This window comes from Toxoplasma gondii, chromosome XI (genome assembly GCF_000006565.2).
Source record: "Toxoplasma gondii ME49 chromosome XI, whole genome shotgun sequence".
In the NCBI taxonomy this organism is placed as follows: Eukaryota; Apicomplexa; class Conoidasida; order Eucoccidiorida; family Sarcocystidae; genus Toxoplasma; species Toxoplasma gondii.
This window is the reverse complement of record NC_031479.1, coordinates 4,894,694-4,916,529: the sequence shown is the minus strand read 5'-3', so window position 1 is coordinate 4,916,529 and position 21,836 is coordinate 4,894,694. Positions and strand designations below refer to the sequence as shown.

Here is a 21,836-nt window from a genome sequence, read left to right as displayed (position 1 = left end):
CAGTCCGCTGTGAGGACTGAGGACATCGGGACTCGAGCCGTCTGCGTGCATGCAAGCGAGAGCAGCTGTGTTTGCTCTGTGCGCGGGAACTCGCGCGGGAACTCCGTTCTTTTCTTTTCTTCAAAAGAGACGTCTCTGTCTGAAGACTCGCCGACTTTGCGGGGAAACGCCTTTTCCTTTTCTGCGTATTCCCGGTGTCTGTCCACGCCATTTTTTGCGCATGCCTTCCCTGTTTTACCCCTCCCCCGTCCCCGGGCACCTCTGCAAACCTCTGCAAACCTCTGCAAAAAAACCACTGACTTCATACCACTGCATCCAAGTCTTTGCAGGCAACTTTTCCTGATCTTCAGGGCACACCCCTTCCTCCACGCCATGTTCAACAGCAGGCAGCCGACCCCGCGGCTTCCCGGCGGCGTCGGTGTGTGCGCTCCTCTCGGGTGCCCCAGCTCCAGTTCTGGCGCCTCTTCGCATCCACAGCCTGCCTCGTCTTTCTTCCGCCCACTTCCGCCTGCGTCTTCTCGACCGTACTCTCCCTTTGAAGCTCCTCCTCCGGCGTCGCAGGCGTTTTCTTTCCAAGGCCAGTCGCCGGCTTGGGGAGGTCCTCGCCGGTGCGGCCGCAGCCTGGCCGCGCCACCCTCGGGACCGCATCACTTCGACACCCCAGCCAGTCGTCTGTTTCACCCTCCTCCGACCTCGGGGAACTTGGCAAGGCCTCCTTCTCGAGTGGAGAGGACTGCACCTTGCTTCAGTCGCGGCAGAGGCGAGTTTGAGCTGACGGGAGGTCCTCGACAGCCTTCCTCCCGCGACAGCTGGGAGCCGAACGGCGGCTGCATGCGCAGCGACAGAGACAGAGAGGGTCTGCCAGGTCGGGGTAGCGGAGACGCGGAAGCGCGCCACTCCGCTCGTTTTCCAGGGCGTTTGCATGCAGGCGACGGCGCGTGGACCTCTCTGCGGGAGAGACCGAGAGACTTCGACCGCAGCCGCGACGGAGGAGCCTTCCCTGCTCGCTTTCGGCCGAACAGTGTGCGGCGGCACCCTGGCCTCAGAGACGAAGCGGTCGACGACGCCAGCAGACCGCCGAGACATGCAGACGCGCATGCTGGCGCTCCATTCGGACCTCTTTTCCATGGAGCTCCCCACGGAGACGCTCGACATCCCCGCGCGTTTCCGGACTCCCGACCCCAAGGCGTGAGGCCCTGCGCCGACGCCTTCCCAGGAGGATGTTTGTCGAGTGAAAACACGGTGCGCGTTTCAGACCTGCCTCGACCGAGAAGCATCCGGTCTTCCCCTGCGGGCGACTGCATGCGTCCGACGAATTCAGTGACCGGCGACGGCGCCTACGCACGACCAGAAGGCCGGCCCAGTTCCTTCCACTCCGCGAGCCCAGGCTTCAGAGAGCCGCAGGCAGAGCTCAGAGATCGAGGCCGCTGCGGCTACGAAGGGAGCGGTCCGATTCCGGGAGGACGTCCAACGGACAGTCGGTTCGCAGACGAGTTTCGCGGAAACCACTCGGACTTCTTTCCACCGACGCAGGGCCATGTTTCGCTCTCTGAAAACGTGACGGCTGCAGAGAGCCACCGCGAGCGAGTGAATCCCCCGCGCGTCTTCGACAGCGCTGAAGCTTCAGGACGGGAGGGGAGAGGCTACGCTTTGTCGGGACCTCCACAGCCAGAGAGGCGAAACACCGAAGGACTCCCTCGAGTCTCGCCGGCGCTCGACAGGCCGTTCGTCCACCCGGAAAGCGGCCCGCGCCGTTGCGCAGGAGGAGAAGAGACCAGCGGCCGTGTAGGCGTCGAGGGGAACCTGAGAAACGAGACGTTCTCGACTGTCGGGAAGCCGGACGCGATGCGAGGCCGTTCGCCTGGCCGCGCAGACTCGCAGGAGTTGGCACTCACTTCTGGAGTCGCGAACTCCGCTCTCAGCAGTCTAGGATTCTCTCTCGCAGCAGCTGCGAGACCCGGGGGGCCGCCGTTCAACGCGGGCACTGGAGTGTCTGTACACCCCGCGGGCTTTTCGCCGCATGGACAGGAGTCCCCTCTTTCTCATGGAACGCCTTGTTTTCCTCCTGGAGGACTCCCCGGAAAACACCCTTTCGCTTTGCTTGGCGGCGCAGCACTGCCGCTGCTGGGAGGTGGAGGTCTTCTGGGTGGGCAGGCACTGCAGCCTGGCGGTCCGTCGAGGTTCGCGCTGTCGCAGGGTGTGGGCGTTCAGCAGCAGTTTCTCGACTCGCTGAAACAACCTGTGGGTGGAACGGACTCCGCTGCTTTCTCCCCTTGTCTCGACTCGAAGGAAGCGAACGGAGGCGAGAAGAAATCGGCAGAGGAGAAAGAGAAGCCAGAGACCGACCAAGCTCCTGAGAACCCCAATGAAAGCCGGGTGCGTCTTGAAACTCACGCACGAGGTGCATGCGCAGCGCGACAGAAACAACAGAGCGCGACGACTGGGGGAGAACGGCCACAACTATGGGGCTCAGAAAGAACGAACAGAGAGTCTTTCTCGCTTGGGCTAGACAAGGAAGACCAGAGCGGGAGGGTATCATGTGAAGGAGTGAGAGCCTAAGGAAACAGAGAAGAAAATTTGAGAAAACGGGAGGTTCAGACGTAATGAACACATCAGAAAAAGCCTTCGAGGTCACTTGCACAAAACGTCACATTATGGCAGGCCGTCGGTGTTCTCTCAACCATATATATATATATATATATATATATATGAATACATACAGATATGCATATACAGATGTATGTATACCTACATATATGTATATATATATATATATATATATGTCTATGCATTTATATATATATATATATATATATATATATATATGAGTAGTTATAGACTTTTTGTCGCTAATTCCTGGAGTTCGATTCAGCCCCCCAGGGCGTCAGGTGGGCAGGGGCCGCCGCTTCATGTTCTGAGGGGAAAAACGCGGTCGAACTGAGGCTTCTGTGTTCAGGGCCGTCTGCAATATTTCTGTGCCGCCAGAAGTAGAATGTAGAAATTCGGATATCGATTTATAAGTGAACGGAGTCCCCAAAGAAATATGCGAATTTTATCTACACTTATACACACACATGAATACTCAAATAAAAACGCGAACAAATGCATACACGCGTACATGCATAAATACGCATTGAAAGGCATAAATAAAGATATACATAAATGCATGTGTATTTGTAAGTGTATTTGTGTCTGCAAGTTGTGTGTGCCTTCACCACTGGAGATGCATGCGTGTTGACGCGTTTTATTTTTGCAGAGGAGAACTCGAGTTGGTCATGTGTGTGCCTGGTATGTTTCCGAGTTTCATGGGCTTCAGCTTTAAATTGCGTCTCCGTCTCGTCTCTTTTTGTGACCCCTGCAGCTCCTCAGAGAGCTCAGCACAACTCCCCCGGCACTCCTAAACCCTGAATCAAACAGCGCTGCGCATAACTGGTGGTATTTGGACAACAAAAACAAGGTAGGAATGGAGTGTACGTACAGCTGAACATCCGAAAGGTGTACCTGAGGAGCGGCAGACGCCTCGGAGCCCCGGGTGTACATACACCCGAGGAGAACCCTGGAAGTGACAGAGACGCAAGCAGCGACAGCGCGGGAGAGATGACAGCAGGGACCACAGCAGCCGACGAAGATTGGGGCGTTTCATTCGATGACAAAGGTGCATAGTCGTTTTCAAAAATGGTACAAATATCATACTCTGAAGGAAGTTGTGACCGGTGCGCTCTCACTACATATGTATGCATATATGTTTTTTTTGTGCTTTTTTAAAACTACATTGTAGTGGTTTCACACGGTGGGTGTGATTGTTTCATCAAACCAGGCGGAGGAAAATAGATACAAGGAAGTTGGCAAGCTCTCTTGAGATGTTGATATACGGAGGCACCTTTGTTTCGCTCTCGTCTCGTGTACAACAGTCCTCAGATGCCGCTCGAAGTATCACGTAGCTGCTGTTTTCCGGTTTGTCTCTTCCTTTTCGGTGGAACTGTCAAAGGTTTCACATGAATTCGAACAAGGCGACTGGCCTGCAGAGTCTTCTGTTGAGTTCTTCCCTTTGTCGCGTGGAGAGTTGAGCGCTAGATCCTGAGGCTTTGTGCTCGCCTTCGCCGAAGCCTCTCGGAGGAGGCTCCCGAGTGTGTGGAGACAGCCGGAAATTCAGGGAGTGCGTTTTTTGCCAAGGAAACTGCTTTCCCTTTTTTGCGGATTCCGCGTCCGTCTTCTTAAAGAGACAACCAATGTCTGCCCTCAGTCTCTTGTTTTTCGCTGGCGCTGCATGCTCAACGTTTTTGTGGCGACTGTCGGATCGAAACTCTGCCGCCTCTGAGGTTTTTCCAACAACGAGTTCCTCGTTTTTCCTGTTGTCTCCAGTGTCAAGGGCCCTTCGACACGCTCCAAGTCTTGCGCTGGTTCGAGGGCGGCTTCTTCGACGCCCAGCGGCTGTTTCGCAGAGATGACGAGGTGTGCTTCACGCCGGTGGATGACGGCAAGCGAATCACTGAAGTCGCGGCTCGAATCGTCAATGTCGCGCGAACCTCTAAGAGGGTGAGTCGTTTTTGCGTTTCCGTCGGTCCTTTGTTTCTCGCCTCTTGAGTAGACGGAAGAGCGGCAGCGGAGACGGGTGTAGACACCAGGAGGCTATTCCGCGCACCCCGGCGCTGGGCGTGCGGTGTATGTACACCCGAACTCCGACCAGGCAGGGGTCGAAGTCGATGACCCGGGTGTATGTACACCCGAGCCATGTGTGTGTTCTTTTCACGAGCGCTCCTTGTCGGTTTGTCTCTCGGCTGTTTCCTGTCTCAGGCTGCTCAGCAGCGACAGCACCCGATTCGCGTGCTGTGCGCTCCTGTGCCTCCACCCAGTTCCTCCGGAGAGTGAGTCTTCTTCGTCTGGGTGCAGCTGCATTCAAATTCAGTTTCCAAGGACCGCTCTCGATGCGAAAAATCCGGAGCGCCTTAGGGCTTTGAAGCATCTTAGCACGTCAGAGGGGTGGAGCTTTACGTTGTCTCAACTTCACGCGCGGAGTCTGTACTTGCAGGGTGGCTAGAGCCATGTGCATGCAGATCGAAGCTTTGTGAGACGACGGTCGTCCATCAGTTGCGAAGCAAGACAAATCTGGTGGACGCGAGGTGTCGAAAAAGGTCCGTGACGAGGGACAGGCTTCTCGGAAGCTTCTCGGACAGGCGGAGACGCGCGGGTCTGTCCGTCGCAGAGGAGTCAGCGGCCGCGAAGCTCCGCAGCGTCAGTTGTTCGGACGTGATCAATTGTTTGAGCTTTCTGCGCGCACTGTCGTTTTTCAGGATGAGTTTGGAAGCGAAGGTCCAGCAAGCTCAAGCGGCTCTTGCGCCTCTCTTCGACTTGGCCAAGAAGGTGAACTGGACGAGGGAGTTTTTCCACTAAAAAAGCACCCATCCTGCTGCACTTTCTCTAACGAGATCTCGGGAAAGCAACTGCACACGATGCGCCTGAAGTTTATCTAATCGCTGGAGTGATTCCTGTAATTATCTGGAGTACGCAGATGTAGAACGCTTCAATTCAATCAAACCGCGAGTCCGGTGAACGAACGCTCTTGGTGCTTCCCCGTCTCTGTTCCTTCTCGTGGAAACGCCTTCGTGTCGAGTTGAAGTTTCGCAAAGTGAAGAGGTGCAACTTAACTGGAGTGTGCGTGAAACGCTGGCGAAGAACATTTCAGCGCGAGGACGCCAGCGACGAGCCAACCGCTCAGGAACCTCAACCAGTTTTCACAACACGAAAGAGGACCACAGGGAGCTGCACCGGGAAGACGCTGTCTGTGCTGGGGCTTCTCGCCTGCGAGGAAAGACGCGAAGCGTTACATCGTGATGAGAGGAATCGTCTGTGAGACAAAACGCGCTTTCGCACCTTTCGCCGAGTTGCAAGACACAGGGACAAGGCTGACGAATCTGTGTTTGGTCTTCCCGATTTTTGTGTTTTTTTCAGACTCGAGAACGCCCAGATCCCCGTCACTTCGCGCCTCTCGGTAAACGCCGGAAGTTTTGGTGAGTTGGCTTTGCACTGGCGGTAGTTCGGCGGTGTCTCTCTCATCTTCGATCCTGAGGCAGACTGTCGCCTGCCTCCCAGAGCGTCTGCGGAGCCGCCGCAGACGAAGACGGGTGTTCCTCGAGTTCTTCAATGAGCGGAGTGGAGATGTTTTCCAGCGTGTCGAACGCTCGACGCCTGTGCGAGAAGACTGCCTCGAAGACGCTCGCAGAGGGAAGGAGATTTTCTCGCTGGGACCTTCGGTCGGCGCCTCTTGTCTTTTTTTCGCTCTGCGTCCACTTCAGCTGCAGCCACCCTCTGGAGTGTGCTCTCCGAGTGGAACAGCTCTTGGATGCTGCGAGGAGAGACCTTCCCGTCCGATCGTCGAGACGGAACCGCAGAGAATTCGCTCGCGTTCGGATTCCACCGCCGTGCCAATTCCTTTTTGCGGATTCCCGTCCGAGCGTCGAGACGGGGTTCCCCGGTTTTTCTCGAGGTGACTTTGTCTGCGTCAAGGTGGGCGAAGGATTCGAGGAACACGGCGCGCCTCTGCCGCAGGGAGAGACGCTGCGTGGAGGAAACTTGGAATGGAGGCTGGCGAGAGAAGACGGGCAGACACAGCCGTTGTGCTTCGAGACTTGCAGGAAACAGGAAGTCTCCCGAGGCCGCAGCGATGGCACCAACTCGGGTGTCTCACCACCTCTGCATGCGCTTCTGAGGCGTCTCCCCTGTTTGACCTGGTCGTCTTGTCGGCTTTGACTCTCGCGACTCACCTTGGCAACTGCAGGCGCTCCAGGACGCGTCGAACGACTTCCGGAGGGATCGCCGGCTGTTCTTGAGAAGGAGACGCTTTTCACGATGACGTCGTCGCCCCTCGGTCGCTCGGGGAGGCGCTGCGGAGAGGTGATTCCGGAAATCGGAGAGAAACTGTGTTTGCAAACTCGCGACACCGACGAATCTGCTTCGGCGTCCGCATCTCGGAATCGCACCTCCGGTTGGGGTGTCTTGTACACTCTCGGCCTCCGGTCGATTTCTCACGAAGTTTCGTCGCTCGCGGGCGAGTGCCGAATGCGTTTCTGTGCTGCTTTTGCTTGGAGAAATCTTTCCAAGTGGACCAGTAGTGGAAAAGTGGAAAGTCCACGAGGCGGAGACTCCGCGCTAGAACTCTAACTCTTTGTCGACACCGATACACCGCCAGACAGAAGAGCGCCGACAGCTCGACGAGTGACCCAGTGCCAAGAGGAGAGGCAGAGAAACTGAACAAGCGGCCGTGCATTGTCGCCCAGCGCCTGACGACGTTATTCAACTTGTGCTGCGGCGAGACACCGCGCAGCTCTTCAGGGAAGAAACTCGAAATGTCTTTCAGAAGAAAGCAACGCACAGCACACGTTGTGAAAGAAGATCCACTCAAAGCCTATCTCAAATTCTCCGACAGCGCTGCGAAACGAGTCGCGTAGACAAAGTAGACCAGGACCCTCCACCTTTCGATCCGGAACTGCAACCAGCGAGGTAGCAGGGGGATAGAAAGCGTAGATTTGCGCTGTATTCATTATACGCGGTAAAACAGTCAAGCAGCGACCTGAAAGAAGCTCGCAGAAAACCTTTGCTCTTCGGACCGCGCTGAATTCCAGCAACACCGTTTCTAAACAGTGAAAGGGGGCACCGCCTCGGCTTCCTTTTCGTTGAAACGCGTACAACTCTGAGCACATTTTTCCTTCTCTTTACCTCGCGTCCCCCTTCGTAAATCGTACTTTCCGTGGGTGGACGATCGACATATCCAAAGCAGATGTAGCGACACAAGAAAATACATCAGCAGTTGCGAATACACATGAATACATGCATGCTCAAGTATGCATATGCATATATATATATATATATACAAAAACAAATATATATCTATATATGTGTGTATCGCGTCTAAAAGCATGGCTGTGATTTTCTCGTCCACGGAGAGACACTCGAGAAGGGCAAAGAGTGCCGCGCTGGGGAAGGGTTGAGGGATAGAAGAAAGTCTCCTTTTCAGCTGCAGGAGGGACAGGAATTTCTCGGTCTTTTCCAGGAAATCAAAATGCGCTTCGCGCGCCGGTCAAGCGTATTCATAGACAAGGCAGACAAGTGTATGTACTCACATTGAACACGCACATGCATTCATACAAGTCAGTGCAACCTTGTACAGAAATATATACACGTATATATCGCGTTAAAATACATATACAGAATAAATGAAGATATATATATATATATATATATATATACATATATTGCTAGAACGTATACAGCGAAAAAAACTTTTCTCTGCAGGTACAATATAAACATCGAAATAAACATATATATATATATATATATATACATACATACATTGTTAGAATGTATACGCAGATGCAGAGACGCATACATATAAATATATAGTTAGAATATATATATATATATATATATATATATATATATATTGGTAGAGCATATACGCGGATAAAAAGAAGCATTCATATATTTATATACGTATACAGTTAGAATATACATAGATATATATATATATATATATATATATATGGTTTGAATGCGTAGAGAGGAGTGTCGGATGGTGGACTCTTGTGAGAGGCGATGCATCTGGATGTGGGGAGCGTTGTGTCTTGGTCGGTTATTACAGCTTCGAGGACTTGATGTCGTCTCCTCGGTGGCAAAGAGATACGAGTGCGCCTTGTCAGTTCTTTCGTCTGCGTTTCTTGTTCTCTCTTTTGTCCGTCGCGTTGCGAGCCGCTCCTTCTTCGTCCGCGTTCTGGTACTTCGCCTCGAGCCGCGCGAAGAGGTCTCGAGCGTTCTGGGCGCGCTTCAGGCGATTGCTCTGGCGGCAGAAGGTCAACGACAAGACGGACGCAAACAGACTCGTCGGCAGGAGGTGCCGCAGACAAGACGCGAACAGAAGAGCGCCGACGAAGTCGAGCGAGGGAAGGACACCTCTTCGAAAAGAGGCGCCAGCAGCGAATACGAACGAAACGTCAGAAGAGAGAAGATCGCAGACGGCGACTGAAAGACAGACGAGAGACCCAGGCACAGAAAAGAAGGACAGAGACGGCGACTCAGCAGCTGGACAGACACCGAACTGAGTGCGGCGCGGGAGAAGGAAAGCAGACACGCAGACGGGAGGCCTGGCAGAAAGAAGAAGCATCGAGGACGCGCTCTCGTTTTTTCTCTCTGTTCGAACATGAAAAGCGCAAGAGGGAAGAAGACGCTCCTCTTTCCAAATGCACAAAAGGACACAACGCAACGCATACCTGAATCGCGAGAATCAGACTCTCCATTTTGTCGTCCTTCTTCTTCCTGAAGAAGCCAGAAAGCAAGTCGCACAACACCAGCTGCATCTATAGACACGAGGAGACAGATCTGAAGACTTTTTCATCGAAAACAATCTCCCACAAACATACCCGCGTCCGCGCAAGTCATCGTTCCGACTGGAAACAAATTCAGGGAACTCCCGCCACGCATCACGCCACAGTCACACATGCGTATACACACAAACACAAATTCAAACATATAAACAAACATTTATATATATACATATATATATAAACCAAAATATATGATAATCATGTAAACATAAATATATATATATATATATATATATACACGTATATCGATATATTTATATATATATTTATATGTATGTTGTTTGATCTCTTTTGAGTTGAAGAAAGTTTCTTACGCGTTCTTTTTCGTGAGTTGTTTGCTTTCTTTTTCGACGAGCGCCGCATATTTCTCGGCCTGCGTCTCGAGCTGCTTGAGCGTCTCCACGAACGTTGCGTTCTTCTTCACTTTCTGTCGAGGAACGAAGCACAACGCAGAGAAATCGCCATGCAGGTGAAAGAGCGAGTTTCGTCTCTTTCAGCATGTGTCTGCTTCTCGCTGTTTTCACTGAAGAGCATCTTCACCTTGGTGTCGACGAGATCCCTCAGGATGCGCAGATACCGCGGCAGGTGCTCTTTGTCGCTGAACGGGATATACTCGAAAAAATGCGTCAAATCTCCGTCAAATCTGCGAAAGGAAAAAAGAAATTCCAAAGCACGCTACAGCAAACCGTCCTCATCTGCCGACGCACTCCACATGCATCCGAAGTCATACCCACAGTCCCGCACACACACCTTGCGGTGCCTTCGTCGTAAATGTTATCTACATGCATACACATACACATATATATATATATATAAATATATAAATATATATAAATATATCTGTATCTATAAATATATAAATATATATGTATATATAAATATAAATATATGTAAGAATAGACAGAGAGAGATAGAGGTCTCCGTCATTGCATCTCGAATAGATCTGCGTACGGCTGTTTGCATATCAAGGGAGATGGCAGTGCAAGCTGTATCGAAAGGCGTTTGCGTTTTTTGCCTCGTGGCGAAAGAGAGACAGATCGGCGTATGCCATTCAGTGAGAGAAGAAAGGAGCACAGAAACGAAGGACTGCTCCACCACCGTCACCTCACATACAGCCTGCGGAGAGAGTCTTTCTTTTCCAAGTGTATGCCAGAGTTTCGGATTTTCCCTTTCGGAGAAGCTCCACGTTTTTCGCGCATCTGAAGGCCCACCTGTGGCAGAAATCGAGAATATCTTGAACTTCCTCTGCACTCTCCAGATACACCTGGCGGTAACTGTCGATGTCCGCGGAGTTGAATTCAGGGAAGACGCGGCGGTAGTATTCGTAGGCTTCTTCAAAGGACTCTGCCGCGTCATCACCTGTGCTTCCTAAGAACAGACCAGAAAAAACGAGGGGAAGACAATCTCCACGACGCAGAAGACATCCTCGAAGGAAACGGAGGAAGAAAGAGACGAAACCGATCGTCAGACAAAACAAGAGAAGTCGACGACGAAGAGGGAAGTCACTCTTTGCCCTTGTGACCTCACTGCGTAGAGCCGCCGCAGGTGTACAGACACCCTCCGGCGACTCGTCCAGGCAGGAGTAGAGAGAGAGCGAGAGCACTAACAAGAAGACGCGGAGAAAAAGAGGCATCTGGGGAGAAACAACACAGCGAGGGATGTCCTCCAGTCCTAACGAGCTTCAGCGTCTGCATCGCAGAGCTGGAGAGCCTTTTCCGACTCCCCAGTGGCATCGTGTCTCTCGTTCGATGAACAGATGGAGCGCGGAGCAGGCTCGACCTGTTTCTTTTCGTCCTCTCGCGCCCTTCAGTTCACCTGCTTTCTCCGCAAAAAGCCGACGCCACAATGCAAATAATTCCATGCGCTAAAAGACTCGGTGATGCGCGGCGTCTGTCTCTGCCGTCGAACCGCGCGACGAAGCGGCGGATTCTGCTGCGGGGACGCACCTGTTTCGTCGTATCTCTTGCGGCGTTTCGGGTCCTTCAGAACCTCGTACGCCGCCTGGAGCTCCTGAAAGTGTCTTGTGGCTTCGCTCTTCAACTCCTCGAGGTCGGCCGCTTTGCCTTCACCTTTGCTGGTCGCCTCTGCCTGCTGCTCAAGGCGATGCACAACTTTGTCTGGGTGCAGCAGCAGCGCAAGGTTTCGGTACGCCTTCGTGATTTCGCTCTGAGAGGCACTCGGGGAGACGCGCAGCAACTCGTACAGAGTCTTCTTCTCCTCCTTGCCAGTCTCCTGCTTCGCGCGCCGGTCCGACGCGGACTTCGCCATCTTGGAGAACGCGCGGCGGCGAAAAAAAAACCACTGCTGCTCTGCCCAGAAACCGCAGCGCAGCGTCTCAGCAGCCCTGCGCTACGAAACGTCCACACAGAAGAACAACACCCAGGAGAAGACGCAGAGGAGGCGAAGCAGGCGAAGACGAATATGGCGCCGAGGCTGAGAGGCGCGGGAGTGGAAGAGAAGGGGGGAGTGGAAGAGAAGGGGGGAGTGGAGGAGAAGGGAAGGGCAGGAAGGTGAAAGTTATAGAAACGGTTGAGAGGCGATCTTCCTGAGAATCGACTCTGCGAGAATCAGTGAGAGAGAAGACAGGAAAAAGGTATTCGCGCAGTGTGTGTCAGTTGGGGGGCAGAGGGAGGTAGTAGGAGGCCGGGGAAGGCGCTGCACTTGTCGCAGGGGGAGGGCAGGAAAAGGACGGACGAAGCTGCGCAAACGTTGACTCGAAGAGAGGGCAAGACGCCCTGGAGCTCTGAAAAAGGCGAAGAGAGTGGAGGAGACGGAACGGCGCCTTCTGCGGCTTTGTGTGCTTGAAGAAAAAGGAGAACAGGCTTCACAGGGGATGGGGGGGGGGGAGGGGGACAAGAGAAGCCTTTTGCGTAGTGTCGACGAGAGCAGTCGCCGGAAATGGGGAGAAAAACCCGCAGGTTTTCGCCGAAGATGCTCAGAGGCAATCCGCAGGAGACCTTCCGCAGATAAACGAAGGAATTTAAGCGGTGACGTTCCAGTCGTTCGTTCCCCGAGACGAGACATGCACGGCCACAGTACTGTTTTGAGCAACGACCGAGTGTCTTGCCGGTGTCTCTCGGCGGGGATGCGAATCGTTTTCTCCACTGTTTCTTCGCTGTTTCTCGAAACAAGGCAAGTCCAGGGTCCTCGTCTGTTCGAAAAAAGAGACGAACAACTCTGTGAAGTGCCGAAACGCCGCTTTCCGCCGCGAAGAATCTCCCGCGCGACGTCACCCGCTGACATCCTCGTGGCGGGTGTGCAAGTACAACACACCCGCTTGTGAGTGCATGCGTTCTTTGCTCTCGACCGCTCGCTCCTCGGCACCGTTGGCCTGCGTCTTCTCTCCAGGTTTTCTCTCCATCCTGAGTTGTTCCTTTTTTCCTCCCCTCCCCTCGGCTCGCGGCCGGCCGTCACACCGCACACTCGCCTCTCCACCTCCTGGCTGAGCTGACGCCTCGTTTGTCGTTTTTTCTCCGTTTGCGCAGGCGGTGAAGCTTCTCTCCTGTTTCCAGAACGCTGCGTTCGCCGGCTTCCTGTCTTTTCGCGCGCCCGCGCCGCTCCAAATGCCTCGCTCGCCGGTGCCGAGGAAACTCCTGGGAGACTTGAGGCCGCAGCAGAGACACACACACACACAGGACGAGCTAGCGGGGCGGCCCTCTCTGCAGCCAGCCGCCTGGACAGAAGCTGAGCGTTTCCGCTGTCTCGACACTTGCAGCTGTTCTCCGCAGTTTTCTCCTCACTCTCCTTTTCGCTCTCGCTCTGCGGCGCCTTGGGGACTCGCAGTTCAGCCTCTTCAAACAGGTCGTCCTTTCACCGAGACGAAGAACTAAGAACGGCTTGTCTAAGTGAGGAAAAGGAGGACTTTTCCTTCATCCTCCTCAAAGGGGGGACAAGAGGGAATGCTATTCCTCTTGTGAGCGTCGCTTCTACACTCTCAACCTCGCTTTTTCCTATCCCAACAGTCTCTGAAGGCGGAGCGTCACCGTCGCTGGCTTCTCAGCGATGTTGAGCTCTTGCTCCTTCACCTGAAGTCCTCTCGTCACTCATCTCTCTTCGCATCAAAACAAGCGCCAAAATGCACCTCCAAACTCGCTTTCCTGAATACAGACACCTCTGTATATATACGTACATATATATATATATATATGTATATGTATGCATATATAGATAAAGATATATATATATATATGCATATATAGATAAAGATATATATGTTTGCGTCTGTCTTTGCTTATGCCTGGATGGATATGGATGTTGGCATGCGTGATCATCGACGTAGTTGCTTTCAGTTGATTCTCCACTCGATTCGCAGTTTCCTTTTCGAAAACATGCGGTGTGCATGTACAGGAGAACCGTTCCTCTTCTTCTCGGTCGCGCTGAGAGTTCGCGCGGAGAACGTTTTCCTCGCGTTTCTTCGTGGCGTCCTCCCCGCCTCTGGCGATGCCGCCCAGCTCCCGAGTGTCTGTACACCCCAATGGATGCCTCTGCGTACGAGGAGAAGTTGGATCGCGCCATTGAGCTGTCTCGCCAGGCGACCGAGCGAGATAAGGCGGGCGCTTTCGCGGAGGCGTTCGAGCTCTACAAAGCTGCGCTCGACTCCTGGCATCTCCTCTGCCGATGTGAGTCTTGAGGGAAGACGAGAACGAACACCAGAAGACGCGAGAGTGGACGAGGCTTCGGACCGGGCGAGGGGAGGCTCTTTTTTGTGCTAACGAATGTTGTTTCCCAGCTTCTCCTCAGGGTGTTCGATTCAACGCCTCTGCTTCGAGAACTGTGTCTATTCTCCGCGTCTCTCTCAGCTCTGTTCTTGTCTTTGCCTTTTGGGGAGAGCTCCGACTCCCAGCTGCGTTTCGTCTGGGGTCGTCCTCAGTCTCGCGTTCGCAGTGCCGCTCCTCGCCTCCGTGACAACTGGGGTGTATGCCCCCGTCGAACGGCGCGCTTCGTGTCTTCTTCAGGTCAGACGAACGCCCTGCTGAAGGCGAAACTCTACAGGAAGATGGGGGAGTACGTCGCGCGCGCAGAGGTCCTCAAGAACTTTTTAGAGAAGCAGAAACAACATGCGCTGCACGCCTTCGCAGCTGCTCACCCGGCGCCAGGTTCTCCCTCCTGTGGACTGCCTTTCTCCAGCGCGGTTGCCGGGTGCTGCTCTCCCTCGCCACCCTCTTACGCGGACTGCGCAGCGCGCTGCTCGTCCTCGTCGCGGAGTTCTCCCTTTCCTCATCTTCTCTCTTCTCTCCCGGCCTCGAGGCGAAGCCGCGACGGAGGCGACGGCTGCGGGTGTACAGGCAGCTGCCGCGCAGACGACTCCGAAGAAGACAAAATCAGAGAAAAGTTGCTCAGTGAGCACTCAGAGAACGCGCGACAGAGAGAAGGGGGGAAGAAGAGAAGTAGAGACCGAGAGAAGGAGAGAAGAAGGGGGAGAGAGTGCAGACGCGGCGCGGCCGAATTGTTGGTCCACGGGGCGTCCGGAAAAAGGAGAAGGAGACGGAGTGGAGATGAGAAACACACACAGCGGGCGAGAGAGAAAATTGAGAGGGGGAGAGGGAATCTCGGATAACGCTTGTGGCAGTGAAGCTCTCAATGAAGTGGAGTTCTACATTTTTTTCCTCTTTCTCCTGCATGCCTGCAGCGGCAATCGTAACCGAGAAACCTGAAGTCCGGTGGCATCATATTGCAGGTGAGAAGGGGTTTCCTTCGTTCTTCTCGGCGCTTGGCCTTGTCCTCTTCTCTCTTTTTCTCTTCTTCTTTTCCTCCTCTCTGCTTCTCTTCATCTTCTGTTTCGCTGTATGCTTCTGCGCGAGTCTCGGCGTCGGCCTGGCTTTCCGTGCTCGGTCTTCATTCTTTCAGTTCGCCTCTTTCGCTTCTTGCGCTCTGAGTGCTTCTCCTTTGGCGCCTCCCGAGTTTTCCTTTCTTTCTGCTGCGTTTCCATGCGCTCTTTCAGGACTGGAGGCGGCGAAAGAGGCCCTGCAGGAGGCTGTCATTCTGCCCTCTCGCTTCCCCAGTCTCTTCACAGGCATGCACCGAGGCGAAAAAAAGTTTCTCTCTTTTCTCTCCTCTCTTCCTCTCCTCCTCTCCCTTTCCACCTGCGCTCTCACTTCTGTCGTTCGAGTCTTCTTGTTCTTTCCTCCGCATGTCGTTTGTTCGTGTTTCCTCGTATTCTTTTGTTTCCCTTCCCCTTGTCATCTTTTTTTCTCTTGCCTTCGTCGGCCTTCGGGCGTTTCCTGCTTTTCGCTTCTGTTGCGCCTTTTTTCTGCTGCTTTCATTCTCTTCTTCTTGTTTAACCGCGTTCCTGCCTCCTGCTTCTTCATAGCTGTCGTCTTCTCCTTCTTTTGATCTTCCTCTCTCTTCTCTTCTGTTTCTCCTCTCTCGCCTCTCCTTCGCTTCTCCTTCGCTTCCCCGTTCTCCTTCTCCCTCGGTCAATCGCGTTCTTTCTCTCTCTCCCTCTTCCGCCTCATCGTTGTCTTCTCCTTCTCTTTCTTCTCTTCCTCCTTCCGATTGTTTTCTCTTCGTTTCCGCTCTCGCTGCCTTGTAGGGGAACGCACTCCCTGGCGAGGAATTCTCCTTTACGGCGTAGGTCGAAACAGAAAAGTGCAGCATGCGACGGGAGGCAGTGTTCGACTCTCTTCCAGAGAAAGTGAAAAAGATTCATCTGGTTTTCGCAACTTCTTCGTTGCTTCACACCCGGGTGCGACGGAACTTGCAAATGGAAGCTCGATCGTGCTTCAGATGCACTGTCCCCGTCGCAGTTCTTCTCTTGCCGCATGGCTTCTTCTCTGTTTTCTCTCACTGCTTCTTCTCGGCGTCTCGCTGTCTTTCTCTGCTTTTCTCTCGCCGACTCTTCTTCTCTCTCCTCCTCTCCTTTTTCGGAGGGCAATTCTTTCTGCTTTCTTTGCTTTCCTCTCTCGATCAGTGTCGACTTGGTCGAGTTTTCTGCTTCGCTGTCGACTCTTCAGCCCCCAGGGACGGGGAAGACTTTTCTCGCGAAAGCAGTCGCCGCGGAGGCCCAGGCGACCTTTCTCTCAGGTGGGTCAAAGTCCGGAAAACGTTTTGCGAAGTCCGATTTTCCCCCTCATCTCGCATATTCACTGCGCGACATTCTCTCTCGTATTGTGTCCTTCGCTCGCTTTCTCTCGTTGCTTTTCTCTCTTCCTCCTTCCGTCGGCCTTCCTGCCGCTCTGTCTCGCCGTTTGTCGCCTTCCCGTTGCCTCGTTTCTCTTCTTCGTTTCCGTTTCCTGCCTCTCTGCGATTCCGGCAACTAGACGTCCTGCTCCCCTGCCGCTGTTGGCATGTCTCTGTACCTACATGCGTCTGTAAACGTGTATATGTATACTTCTCCAACGTGTTCAGGCACCCGGTGCGCGGAAGAGTATCTCTTTCTCGTCCTTTGTTTCTGCGTTTTCTTTCTGCTTTGTAAACAGTTTCGTCGGCAGACCTTGTGAGCAAATGGCAGGGAGAGAGCGAAAAGTAAGGAAGCGAGGCAGGCGAAGGAGACCGGAAAACAGAGAAAACAACGAAAAAGAGGGGAAAAGGAGATGCCTTCTGCTCGCGTCGCAACTGGATTTCTCTCTCGTCCTTATTACATGCGCGTTTCGATGGCTTTCTCACGGAGTTTTGGGTCTCTCTCCTTCCGTGGAAACACCATTCGAGGCGAGGTTCGAGACCGTCAGAGAAGTTCCTCATCGCCGCGTGATGTTGCTTCCCTCCTATGAGCAGCGGAGAGTCCTTTTTTCATTTTTGACTCCGTCTCTTTTCTCGCTCTCTTTTGCTTCTCCCCTTGTCGACTCTTCCTCTCGTTTCCTCCCTCCCTTCACTCTTTATTTCTCTGTTCCGTTTTGCATGTTCTCTCTTCCTCATTCTTCTTCTTCTTTTCTGTGTGTGGATCTCGTCACATCCCCCACTGGCATTTCTCTTTTTCCTCTCTCGTCGCGTTTGCTCTTGTTCTCTCCATTTTTTCGCAGACTTGTGCGGTCGCTCTTTGCGATGGCTCGCGAGCGAAGACCCTCGATCATCTTCATCGACGAAATCGACTCGATGTGTGGAGGTAACCGAAAAACTGCGAAAGCGAACTCGCGGGGAGAGCAGCAAGGGGGAAGAGAGCAAGGAACGCGAGAAACGACAGCGAGGGGTGGCGCCTGCCGAGCAAGCAAGTTCTGCAGAGAGCAATCGTAGGCTCGTAGGAATAGTCGCGGGGAGCATGCGACGAAAGACGAAACGTCTTTTGCAAGGCAGGAGAGATCAGATAGAGAGTAGACTCTTTTCTATGCGAGTAGACGTCGTGACTCTGAACGGAATGGAACGCTTTGGATTTTTTTTCTTCTCTCTCTCGCTGGCGTTCTCGTTCGCGGGAACTGGTCTTCCCCTGAACTCGCAGACGCTGCGACGTCTCGTTCTTCTGAGTGCCCAAACGGAGCGTTTTTCTTCGTTTGAGGCTGTCTCTCAGCTTTTTCTGCACTTCGTTTCGTCGGAGTCCTTTCATGCCGCGTAACGAGGTCGCAAGCGTTGATCGATGTTTCTTCTCCAGAAGGCGAACTTCAGACTAAGTGGGATGTTCGGGAGCAGCTCGGAGACACACTGTTGGGTGGTCTGTCTCTTTTTTCACTCCACTGCGCGGCAAAAGACGCCTGCCTTTTCGAGCGTTTCGCTTTCGTAAACTTCTATGCTGCAGCGAGAAGCGAAGGAGACAGCGACTCTTCGCGACGCATCAAGACCGAGTTCCTCGTGCAGATGCAAGGCCTCCAGAAGGACGCACCCGGAGTCCTCGTCCTTGGAGCCACCGTGAGAGAAACCACACGAGCAAAAGAGAAAAAGACAGAGAAGAAAGAGAAGAAGAGAGCGGAGAAGAGAGGGGAGAAGAAAGAGAAGAAGAGAGCGGAGAAGAGAGCGGAGAAGAGAGGGGAGAAGAAAGAGAAGAAGAGAGCGGAGAAGAGAGGGGAGAAGAAAGAGAAGAAGAGATGAGAAGAAAGAGAAGAAGAGATGAGAATAAAGAGAAGAAAGAGAAGAGGTGCGACGAAAGAACTTGCGTTTGTTGGAAGGAAGGGCAGGAACGAAGCCGCAAGCAACCTGCGGAGCAAGCAAATGTTGGTTTTGTTTCCATTTTTTCGGACATCTTGTGGGTGTCTCTGCGCCTCAGAATGTGCCCTGGGCTCTCGACTCAGCAATTCGTCGCAGGTCAGTTCGAGAAAAAAAACATTGCCGTTCTTTCCTGTGCCAGCAGATGCATGCACACCGGCTTTTCTGCTTGTTTTCGCAACAACGCATGTCGCTGTTCTTTTTCACTTCTCCAACCGGACAGACGCCTATGCATATACCTTCTTACAGAACTACTTCCATGCATACATATACATACATATACATACATATACATACATATACATACATATACATACATATACATGCATATATATATATGTATATATATATATATATGTATATATATATATATGTATATGTGTGTATTTGTGTGCGAACGTGAATTCTTTGTCTGCGTTTGTGGCTTCAAAGGTCGGTTTCTTCGTCGCGCTTTTGTCGTTCTCCAAGTTGGTTTTCTGTTTCGCCAGCCTCTTCGCTTCCGCGGAGGAAAGCCCAAGCGCCTCTGTCGTCCGTCTCCACTCCCTGACACGATGTCTCTGTTTTTCCTGCACCGTCTTTGACCTCCGATGCGTCTGCGGGGCCTGCAGAGTGTCGCAGTCGGGTTTTCTTTTTCGCCTTTTTTCCGAACATTCTGCAGATTCGAGCGCCGGGTGTACATTCCCCTCCCCGACCTCCGCGCGCGTCTTCAACTCGTTAGCCTCTCACTCGGCACCACTCCGCATCAGCTCGGCGATGCAGAGTTCGACACTCTGGCGCGGCAAACTGAAGGGTGTGCCTCTCCCAACAAGACGCGAAACTTCTTCCCATGCAAATCGCTGCATGCATGCATGCGCATTGCTGCATGTCGACCTGGGCACACATCTATTTGGGCAGTCTCACGTCGATGTGCACCAAAACGCGAATGCAAACAGCGTTTGAAATTCTACATCGAAGTCAAGTCGAGTCAGATATGACCGTCTCGATTCCAAAAACACAGGCATACAACTCGCATCTCTCTCTACGGCGCGGTCTCTTTCAACGTCTGAAAACATGTAGGATGCGTCTATGCAAGTGCTTGCAAGTATACATATATACATATATATACATATATTTATATATATTTATATATACATATATATATATATATTTATATACCGAGGAACATCGTTGCCTCCACGGAAAAGTCGGAGATCCTCTTGTTTTTTCTTTCAGATTCAGTGGTGCGGACATCTCGGTGGTTGTGAGAGACGCGCTTTTTCAGCCTCTGCGCAAATGTCGAGCCGCGACACACTTCAAAAGAGTCTTTCTGGACGGCACCCATTTCCTCTCGCCTTGTCCCCCTGGTACGTACTGCATGCGTTCCTCTGGAAATTTGCTTCTCCGCTTCGTTCCCTTTTTCTATATCTTTCTCTTCCCTCTCCTGTCTTGTTCTTCCTGTTCGTCTTCTTCCTCTTCGCTTCCTTCTTTGGTTCATGCCTGTTGCTCTTCCTTCTCCTCTTTGCTTCCTTCTTCGGTTCATGCCTGTTGCTCTTCCTCCTCCTCTTCGCTTCCCTCTCCGTTGTTCTCGTTTGGTCGTCCCCGAAGGTCTCTCGCCGCCACTGTCTTTGTCTCGTCAGTTGTCTGTCTCTCCCCAGTCTTGCGTTTCGCCTGCGCATCCCCGCGACTTTCTCTTCCACTTCCGCTGTGTCTCCCTGGCTCTTCGCTCGTGCAAGTAGCCTCTCTTCGCCTTTTCGCGTTCTCCCGATTTACCGTTTTTGTTTTTTTTTCAGGAGACAGCGACCCGAGCAAAGTGGAGATGCGCCTCATGGAGGTGCCACCGAACCGTCTGCTGCCGCCGGAGTTGTCCATGGTAAAGACCTGCAAGAAGGAAAAGGGGAGGAGGAGGAAAGCGGAGAAACGGAGAGGAACGAAAAAGGAAGACAGACGCAGCAGAGAAGAAAAGAGGCCGAGAAGGCGCAGCATGTGCGTCTGCTTTTTCTCGGGTGAAGCGCCACAACCTGGAAAAGGCGAGAGACGAGTAATCCAGGCGTGGACAACACGATGAAAAGCGACGAAAAGACTCAGAGCGAAAACTGTAAAGAACAGCTCTCTCCGTCTCCCAGCCGTGATGCGGGTGTATCTACACTCCAGGAAGTGTAGATACACCGTGTACTTGATATACTTGATTGTTCGTCCTCCATTGTGTGTGTATGTGAATAAGAAGGCGCAGGGGAATGCATCTTTCTTCTCTCTGTGTGTTGGGGAGAATCGAAGGACGAAGAAGGCCGCGCGCCTTCGTTCCGCGCTGTCCTTTTTCTGTGCAGGAAGATTTCATCGCCGTTCTTCGGAATGCCCGTCCGTCTGTGAGTGAAGAGGTAAGCACCCGCTTAGGCGAGATCCGGAGAAAGGTGAGAGACAAGGATCTTTTCTCGTCTTTATCGCATGTTTCTCCCTCTCGCCGTCTCTCCGTGTCTTCCTCTCTTGTGCGTTCCCTCTCCATTCCTTCGACTTCTTCTGTCTCCTCCTCTCTCTTCTCTCTTTTTCTCTTCTCGCCTTCTCTCTTCTTCTCTTCTCGCTGTTTCTCTTCTCGCTGTTTCTCTTCTCGCTTGTCTCTCTGAGGAGAAGGTCCTCTGCACTCGCTCCCGAGGGACGTCCAGGCGTCGAGAAAGAATGCCGTCTCCTCTGCGCAGACAGAAAAACGCGCTCCTCTTTCAGACCGAGGGAATGCGCGCTTCTCGCCGCTGCGAATCTTCTGGAAACTGTTGATGTGTGTGTGACAAGGACATTCGTCGCCACGAGGAGTGGACGCGGCGGTTCGGCGTCGAAGGTCAGTGAGACAGCCGCTGCGAAGAGAGACGAGGAAGAACGCAGAGAAGGAGGTCTGTATCTTCGAGGCAGCTCTGTCCTTTCTCGTCACACTCCACGCGGACGCAGGGGCGCCTTTTTGTGGCGAGAGCATGCGTTGAGAACCGAAAGGAATGCAAAGCGAGCTCGGACAAGAACAGGAAGAAGAGGGGAGAAGAAGAAGAAGACGAAGAAGAAGACGCGGAAGAAGAAAGCACCCGCGGAGGTCTGGTCACTGTGGTGTGAAGGCAGAGGCGGAGAAGTCGCGCTTCCTTAAAGATAACAACGCAGGCATGTGCGAAACTTAAGAGACTTTTTCCTCAAACGTTCCACAGCGTTCAAATAGTCCTTTCTGTAGCTACGTTAGTCTGTTTTCACATTTTTATCAGTCAACACTCCTCGGACTACAGATATATATATATATATATATGTATGTATATATGTACAAGTATATGCTTACATCTGTATATGTCTGTGTATGTAGGTCTGCATATGTGCGGTGCGAGCGTACGTCGTTGATGCCTCATGCAAAGAGGCGTGAGTTGCGAAATTTAGCAGGGAAGTTGGGTG

General features: G+C 52.7%; 3 protein-coding genes across 3 annotated transcripts; 2 read left to right on the top strand and 1 right to left on the bottom strand.

Moving 5' to 3' along the window:
* The first annotated feature begins 126 nt into the window (after positions 1 to 126).
* On the top strand, positions 127 to 7,282 carry TGME49_315700 (hypothetical protein). Its single transcript, XM_002364707.2, has 6 exons — positions 127 to 2,376; positions 3,362 to 3,457; positions 4,363 to 4,536; positions 4,795 to 4,865; positions 5,292 to 5,361; positions 5,950 to 7,282. The coding sequence occupies exons 1-6, from the start codon at positions 373 to 375 to the stop codon at positions 6,010 to 6,012; spliced, it is 2,478 nt and encodes an 825-aa protein (XP_002364748.1). The 5' UTR covers positions 127 to 372; the 3' UTR covers positions 6,013 to 7,282.
* A 747-nt stretch (positions 7,283 to 8,029) lies between these two features.
* On the bottom strand, positions 8,030 to 12,521 carry TGME49_315690 (DnaJ domain-containing protein). Its single transcript, XM_002364706.2, has 6 exons — positions 11,321 to 12,521; positions 10,586 to 10,742; positions 9,915 to 10,017; positions 9,689 to 9,801; positions 9,261 to 9,306; positions 8,030 to 8,830 (listed from the first exon to the last, which is right to left on the bottom strand). The coding sequence occupies exons 1-6, from the start codon at positions 11,640 to 11,642 to the stop codon at positions 8,690 to 8,692; spliced, it is 882 nt and encodes a 293-aa protein (XP_002364747.1). The 5' UTR covers positions 11,643 to 12,521; the 3' UTR covers positions 8,030 to 8,689.
* Positions 12,522 to 12,773: 252 nt separating this feature from the next.
* On the top strand, positions 12,774 to 21,836 carry TGME49_315680 (vacuolar protein sorting-associated protein vps4, putative). The gene is made up of 16 exons (XM_018782879.1): positions 12,774 to 13,219; positions 13,722 to 13,993; positions 14,330 to 14,713; positions 15,004 to 15,051; positions 15,316 to 15,387; positions 15,907 to 15,944; positions 16,328 to 16,397; positions 16,793 to 16,838; positions 17,333 to 17,415; positions 18,040 to 18,149; positions 18,505 to 18,542; positions 19,102 to 19,233; positions 19,656 to 19,786; positions 20,213 to 20,292; positions 20,747 to 20,797; positions 21,204 to 21,836. Exons 2-16 carry the CDS (start codon positions 13,849 to 13,851, stop codon positions 21,255 to 21,257), a joined length of 1,482 nt encoding a protein of 493 aa, XP_018635315.1. The 5' UTR covers positions 12,774 to 13,219; positions 13,722 to 13,848; the 3' UTR covers positions 21,258 to 21,836.

Bases quoted from the DNA above. Each gene is read 5' to 3' on its own strand.
- TGME49_315700 (XM_002364707.2), top strand. From the start codon at position 373: ATGTTCAACAGCAGGCAGCCGACCCCGCGGCTTCCCGGCGGCGTCGGT. The intron at 2,377-3,361 runs GTGCGTCTTGAA...TGACCCCTGCAG, and splicing joins AGAACCCCAATGAAAGCCGG to CTCCTCAGAGAGCTCAGCAC. The intron at 3,458-4,362 runs GTAGGAATGGAG...TGTTGTCTCCAG, and splicing joins ATTTGGACAACAAAAACAAG to TGTCAAGGGCCCTTCGACAC.
- TGME49_315690 (XM_002364706.2), bottom strand. From the start codon at position 11,642: ATGGCGAAGTCCGCGTCGGACCGGCGCGCGAAGCAGGAGACTGGCAAG. The intron at 9,802-9,914 runs GTGAAGATGCTC...GTTCCTCGACAG, and splicing joins GGGATCTCGTCGACACCAAG to AAAGTGAAGAAGAACGCAAC. The intron at 9,307-9,688 runs GTAAGAAACTTT...TGGCTTCTTCAG, and splicing joins CAACTCACGAAAAAGAACGC to GAAGAAGAAGGACGACAAAA.
- TGME49_315680 (XM_018782879.1), top strand. From the start codon at position 13,849: ATGGATGCCTCTGCGTACGAGGAGAAGTTGGATCGCGCCATTGAGCTG. The intron at 15,945-16,327 runs GTAGGTCGAAAC...TCGACTCTTCAG, and splicing joins GAGGAATTCTCCTTTACGGC to CCCCCAGGGACGGGGAAGAC. The intron at 20,293-20,746 runs GTAAAGACCTGC...TTTTCTGTGCAG, and splicing joins TGCCGCCGGAGTTGTCCATG to GAAGATTTCATCGCCGTTCT.